Below are 7,613 nucleotides of genomic sequence, written 5' to 3' on the forward strand. Positions count from 1 at the left end.
ATGCTAATGATAATAATAGCAATGAAAATAATATTGATAATGATAATGATAATAATAATAATAATAATAATAATAACAGCAATAATAATGATAGTTATACTAGTAATCATATTGATGGTATTGAAGGTGATAGTGATGATATTGATAAGGAAAATAATGATAATTATTGTTGTAATTATACAAATAATGATAATGATGACAATAAAAATGATAGTAATGGTATTATTATTACTATTATTATTATTATTGTTATTATTTTATTATTATTATCGTTATTATTATTATTGTTATTATTATTATTATTATTATTATTATTATTATTATTATTATTATTATTATTATTATTATTATTATTATTATTATGATTATTATCATTTAACATTATAATTTTTATTACTATTATTACCATCATTTATATTATTTTCATTATTTGTATCATTGTAATTGTTATTATTATCATTGTTACTATGATTATTATTATTATTACCATTATTATTAATATTAATATTATTATTATTATTATTATTATTATTATTATTATTATTATTATTATTATTATTATTATTATTATTATTATTATTATTATTACCATCATTATTTTATCATTATTATAACGATCATTACATTTATCACTATTTTCATTTTTAGTATTGATAGTATTGATATTGATATTATGATGATGATGATGATGATGTTATTGTCGTTATTATTAGTGTTATCATCATTATTTTCATTATATATTATTGTTGTTAATGTTATCATTATGATCATAACTATTATGATTATTATTCCTATTATTATTACCGTTACTATCGCTATTATAATATTGTCATTGTTTTTATTATAGTTATTATTGTTATTATTATCATCATCGTTACTTTTGTTATTATTATCAATGCTATCATTATACTCATTATCTTTAATAGTAATGTGTACATTTGCAGGGTTATTCATATTATTTTCCGCTTAATTATCAATACTATTCTATTAATAGTGTTATTATTTTTAAAATTTGTTCATTCCGACCCGGATATTTAAATATCCCGCTCCAGCGCCTGACCTCTAAGTATAGATACATGAATCTCTCCTCCTAATATCATCAAATGCCTTTATTTTATAAAAACAAGGAGACGAAATATATAAATAGGATTCTATAAAGTATTCAATTCTAATTTAAGGATATGTCAATGTCTCACGAGCTAAGAGAGTTTATTCGTCTATAGAGGTAAACAATAAGTGTGTCAGGTCTAGAGGTTGGTGCCAGTGCCAGGCTATTATTATCTCCTGAGACCCAACAGGAAACGGCGTGGACTTGACTCTCGCTTCCACCACACACAGCACAAGGCAAAATGCAGGCAAGTTTGTGCGGGTTTTATGGGTTTTATGAAGGATTTAAGCTTTTATTTAGGTACGTTTTAAAGGGGTTAGTGATTTTAAGAGTGGGTTGGCCCGGTTGGGTGACTCATTGAGGTGCTATGTGGGTGTGAGATCGCCTTATTTAATATAAGTATTGAATCACGTGGGTTAAGATGGGTTGAATTAATATTCGTGGATATGTAGTAATGTGGTTAAAGGCTATTTGGATGGTATTTGGCTTATATTCAGTATATGCTTTAATATTTTGTTTAGGCTAAGTAGGGTATTGCTCTCTGATGGATACTTTACCATATATGTATTTATGGTTATTCTTTGGTATAAGTCCAATACACAGTCTAGTTAGTTATTGTATAAATCCAAATTTTCCATGTATCAACTGTGGAAATGTGGATACTACTTGGTTCCATGAATTTGGGTTCCAGTACTCAGACCCGTTTCCTGAGCTGCCCTAACTGCCCACTCTCCAGCTCTGGTTACTTTACATGCACTGCACTATGATAGATAGCAAATTTCATAGACGAGCATGAAATGAAGATTATCATTGCCTATGAAAAATTGAGAGGGAACTGGGTAAGGAATGTTCTAGAACTTTCTCTCCTGAGTGTGCTTAGGACAAAGGGCATTAATCCCTGGCTTGGGTATGGCTACAGAGTCAGATAAGATTAGTGATCCCCCGCTAACTCTCTATGACCCAAAGGGGTAGTAGAAAAATAGTAAACATGTTGCCAAAAATTAAGAAAAATATATAGTCCTGTATTCTAATTGATTCCTATCACCCTCCATTACCCATAAATACAAGAGATTTATGGGTAATAGAGGGTGACCCCACAATCTTGGCCCCGATAGTCTGGATATAGTCCTTGCTGTTTTGTGCTTCCGTTTCTGTATGTATGCTAGAGGGCATGACTGGTACCAGGAAGAATGCAGAGAAAAATATTGATAATTACAGAAAATTAGTCAATATATAGCACTGCGGGTTTTGTGAGGTATCCACAGAATAATTTATATATATATATATATATATATACATATATATATATATATATATATATATATATATATATATATATATATATATAAAGTTGTACAGAGTGAGAGGAATCCATCGATACCACTTTTGTCATGATTGGTCATGGGAAGGTATTCTGAATGTTTACCAGTATCCTAAGCTTTTTCAGTATTCATATTGAGATTATGCTTGATAAATGTTTGAAAGACTTATTCTCAGCTGGTTGTGACAATGCTGGTGCCAGTGGATTCCTCTCACCCTCTCCTACTCATATGTGTAAAAATTATGCTGCCCCCTACCCCCACCCTGGAAAACAAAGAATCCTCCAAGTATTTATAGCAGGATGGAGAACAGGACTGTCTCTAGCTGCATAAGTCATCTAGTTATGGTTGTGGAATGGGACTTTGCAAATTAGGCAAAAGCAATCAAACCTCCACAATATATTTTCTGTGAGACAGAGTGAGAACAAGTTCTTGATTAAATTACCAGGGATGTCTTCAGACTATTTTGCCAGAATGTCTGTCTCTTTGATCTCTTTTATACACTAATAGTATCTTAGAGCAGTTGTTCGCAATCCTCAGTGGGGTCATGTCATGTTTTTAAAGAATATTGTTAAGTAAATAAAGTCTGTAGTCTACAGACTACTGACTATTTTTTTTCTCATAACCTTAAAATTATGTTGGGGGTTGATGTGTCTGAGATTTGAGAAAGGGGGAGTGGGTGTTAAAAGATTAGGAGGCATGTGTTAGAGATATGTCATGATTAATTCCTCTTTTTTAAACATACCAATATTATTTTTTCAGGACCCTAATGAAGACACAGAGTGGAATGATATCCTTCGCAAGAAGGGTATCCTACCACCAAAGGAACCCGAGGTGACTGAGGAAGCCCTGGCTGAAATGCTAGAACAGACGATTCAAGAAAAACAGAGCTCAGGTCTTTTACCTTCTCTTTAATTTACATTGTAGTAATTTTTATTATGGATATGTTCATAAAGAAGGATTTTGCCAGTAATCTATACTAATATTTTGTTTCATTATATGTATTTTAAAGCAAAAGAAGCTCCTCAAATACTCACTTGGTTGGTTAACTTTCTCTAAGTTAAGATGCAGAATTTTAATTTTATGCCTAATTAAACTTTACTCTCAACAGAGGCAAGATTAGGAAAGCTCTCTCTTGATGAGCTTGATGAGCTGGAAGATGATGAAGATGAAGCCATCCTCTTAGAGTTTAGAAAGAGAAGAATTGAGGAATTAAAAGCACAGGCTGAGGCCAATAAGTTTGGTGAGGTGAGTAGTCTAGATGTTCGAGATATGATTCGAAGAACAAGATACATTTTATCTCATCTTACTAATGGGTTACATTTCACAGATGGATTGTTAATATACCAGTATCTATATGATGGCCTATGCCTAGATGTATAATCCATGAGAGGCTTTCAAACTATAAATGATATTGGGAGTTACCATGCTTAGATATGATTTTAAAGAGACTTTCGACAGTGTTTTTCATAATTTTCAAAAGTAGACAAAAGGATATGTAGCATTATTCTAACCTTAATACGAATAGGCTGAGAATAATTGATTGTAATACTTTTATGTTGATTAGTCTTGAAAACAAAATAGTTTCATATGGATGGTGTCACTTCTTTTTCATTTTTGGTTTCTTAGTCTCTCCATTGAGATTAGTCTAAAAAAGCAAATAGTCGTTTGCAGTTGAATTCAAACTAATCTCAAAGTATGATTGTCAGTAGGCCTAAAAACTTGGCAATCATAGTAAACAATAACATTCTATGACATATTTATGTTCTTTTACCTTTCATTAGGTGTTGGAGATCAATGCCCAGGACTATGTGGAGAAAGTGAACAATGCAGGGTCAGGCATTTGGGTGTTTCTGCACTTGTACAAGCAGGGAATTCCTCTTTGTGCACTTATCAATCAGTGCCTCTCAAAGCTGGCAGTCAAATATCCACAGGTAAGGAGGTTTAGAGCTGAAATAGCCTTTACATTATTGAATTTCCAAGACAATTTACATAATGATTTTTGTTGAATTCAAAATATTTGTGAGATATTTTGCCTCTTAATCCAGTGTCAGTGGGTGGCAAGACTATAATGCTATGCCCACTGTAATAAAAGTTTATCTATTGTCATTACACATAGATGGCTCTTCAAGTGCTTAGTCACCAAGGAGTCAGCTATTAGTCTTACCTATCGCATCTGTTTACCCTTTTCTTTCATTTCTTTAAAGCTTCATTGCTATTATTTTATTGTCTTTGATGTTATTAATATTTTAAAAACAATTCAATAATCATAATAACAATAAGAATGATAACAATGGGGAAATCAGGATCGGTTACTAGGGCCAACTGATAGATTCCTTGCTGGCTGAGTACACGTGGAGCCATCTGTATGTAACAAAACTCACTAAAATATTAAAGGGACATTACATATATCCGCTGACATTGGGTTAAATATCAGTTATCTTAAAATGCCAAAAAATTGGATATTTTAAAAAAGTTGTGCTTCTTGTATAAAAAATACATTGGTAAATTTTATATAAAACACTGCCCCAAAAGAAATGGAAGGAAAATGTGATATTTCATACTTGTCAAGTTCCTCATCAGACAGTAATTTTTTTTTTTACTAAGTCTGATGAGGAATGATTGAGGAGTTCAAAATATCATATTTTATTCAACTAACATTGTGGTTTAATATTTAATTTTTGTGTGTGTATTTGTTACACTGTTCATGTGTTCAAGTTTTCAACATTGTTAATCCACTGGCACCAAGCACAGATACTGCCTATTGTTTTTTTCTTTAGGAATTATGTTTACACAGATGCTCAGTCATCAAGAAGTCAATTTAGAAGCCCTCCATGACCTCACTTAATTTCCTTATTCCTTGTATTTTCAAAAATATATATTGTATATATATTTTTCTGAAGTCATTAATGTTAATAACATTACTATTATTATTAACATTATGGTTATTATAATATTATTTGAATACTAATAGAAAAATCTTTAAAAAAAACTAAGAAGGGTAAACAGGTGAGATAAGTAGGACTTCTTCGTGACTAAGCTCTTGTGAAGCCATCTATATATTTATACAAAATGTATAAACTAAAATCACTGTGAAAATGGCATCACTGGAATAATGCCATGTTATTATAGATTGTAATGGCTGCAGTGTTTACATCTTAAACTTAGTAATTTTTGTGGCAAAACTAAGCTAAGAAAATAAAACACATTTCAGCTGTTTGTACTAATTACTTTTTGTTTCTTTAATAAAATTTTATTTTTTTCCCCAATATAAACCCATTGCTACTGAGAAGATGTAATACCAGGTGTAGTTTTGTTTTGTGAAATGTGCTCAGCCTCCAAGGAGTCAGTAGGCTTACCTGACCTTATCTGATTTCCCCTTTCATGGATTTTTTTTTTTAATGGTATTAATATTGATGGTGTTATTATAGTAATATTAACAATACCATTGGAAATAGGAAATTTATCAAAATAATTATGAAAAGCCATGAAAATGGTAAGCAAGTGAGATAGGTAGGGCTAGTGACTCCTATGTGTATATACAGTTACAAAACTAAACTCACAGTGGGCATCGCATGTAAATTCACATCTTAGTGGCAATGGGTTAATTTATATGTGGATATGATCAAACCATAACACTCCACTGCATGGAAAATTTAGAAAGGATGAAATATTTTTCTTTAGCATACAAATAGAAAATGTTCAGAAGGAAATGTGTAAACTTTTATATAAAAATCATCTTATATGTTGAATCAGGGCTTTAAAACATAAATCTTCCAAAATTATATGTACACATTCATGTATACACTTTATCACGAAAAGAAAAAAAATAGAGATACTATTTTGTTAAAAAACTCAAACTTTATATCTAAAGTCTTTTTTTTTCTTCAGCTCAAAGTCCTGAAGTCGATATCAACAACGTGCATTCCTAACTATCCGGACAGGAATTTGCCAACGATCTTTGTCTATTATGAGGGCCAGATGAAGAGGCAGTTCATTGGTCCTGGAGAATTTGGTGGTGATAAACTGAAATATGACGGTGAGTATATTTTTTGATATTCTTAATTTGAAATATGCTATTTTGCATGTTTGGGAAACTTGAATGTATTACATTACCTTTGTTAATATAAATTTCTGATATTGGTTTCAAAGATAGAATGAGCCATTTAGGAGGAAGTGTATTATTTAAGTTTTGCAATTAGTTTTTTGCTGCACTGAAAAAGGTAACATACTATGCTTTTTAAAACAATGCAACATTAAAAATAAAATTGTCTATAGATGGAAGAATAGATGTCTTACCTAACATTCAGTGGATTTTTACAAGTATATGTATATGTATATATACATATACATGTTGGTATGTAACAATACCAACAGTATTTTTTCTTTAGATCTGTAAATTCAAGAATATAGTAAATAGGTGAGGAAGTATGTATGTATGTGTTGTTTCCATGAATTTTGAGAAATTAATTAATTGTCTTTCTCTCCTTGCAGCCCTGGAGTGGATGTTGTCTCGTACAGGTGCCTTTACGACTGACATTGAACGAGACCCAAGAGGTCCCAAAATCAAGGACGTCATGATGAGTTCCCTTAGGCGGACTGCTGACAGTGATGAAGATGATAGCGATGAAAATGATTGGTAGAAAATGGTTGAGGAGTGATTAAGACCTCATGTTTGTTACTGGCTTATGGTTGGATTCAGACCATGAGTCCAAATGTAATTGTCACTGATTTTTACAGTGATGAAGTACTTATGCATTTTATTAACGTCACACAAAGTAAGAATAAATGGGTTCAGGATAATTGTAATTCAACACAGCATTATTTAATATTTCCTGATGTGTTAACTTTTGTATTCATTTTACAAAATATTTAAAAGTTAATACAGAAGTGATTTTTTTTTATATCCTTGGTGTGTTATATGGACTGCTTTCAGCATTCTAAAAAAAATAATAATAATTTGTGTTGTTTAAGAAACAGACATGCATACATGTACAGCTGGGAAAGGATAAATGCTTTAGACAAAATCTACATTATGAACTAAATTATAACCAATATTGATGTGGTATACTTCTGTGAAATGTTGATTAAGTTTCACACAGTCTCTGATGCTGAAGCTATCTGATCTGGTTATAGAGGCAGACAGTTACTGATAAATGAGTATTAATTAGCAACAGCTAATAATT

General features: G+C 31.0%; 1 protein-coding gene across 1 annotated transcript; it reads left to right on the forward strand.

Annotated features, from left to right (window-relative positions):
- The first annotated feature begins 1,227 nt into the window (after positions 1-1,227).
- On the forward strand, positions 1,228-7,317 carry LOC125045696 (phosducin-like protein 3). Its single transcript, XM_047643121.1, has 6 exons — positions 1,228-1,355; positions 3,190-3,322; positions 3,539-3,675; positions 4,212-4,361; positions 6,319-6,466; positions 6,922-7,317. The coding sequence occupies exons 1-6, from the start codon at positions 1,350-1,352 to the stop codon at positions 7,068-7,070; spliced, it is 723 nt and encodes a 240-aa protein (XP_047499077.1). The 5' UTR covers positions 1,228-1,349; the 3' UTR covers positions 7,071-7,317.
- The last annotated feature ends 296 nt before the right edge of the window (positions 7,318-7,613 follow it).

The sequence above is a fragment of the Penaeus chinensis genome, chromosome 37, assembly GCF_019202785.1.
Source record: "Penaeus chinensis breed Huanghai No. 1 chromosome 37, ASM1920278v2, whole genome shotgun sequence".
NCBI classification, from domain to species: domain Eukaryota; kingdom Metazoa; phylum Arthropoda; class Malacostraca; order Decapoda; family Penaeidae; genus Penaeus; species Penaeus chinensis.

Coding starts and splice junctions, on each gene's coding strand:
- LOC125045696 (XM_047643121.1), top strand. Junction 3,323..3,538: donor TCAAGAAAAACAGAGCTCAG/GTCTTTTACCTT, acceptor TACTCTCAACAG/AGGCAAGATTAGGAAAGCTC. Junction 4,362..6,318: donor TGGCAGTCAAATATCCACAG/GTAAGGAGGTTT, acceptor TTTTTTCTTCAG/CTCAAAGTCCTGAAGTCGAT.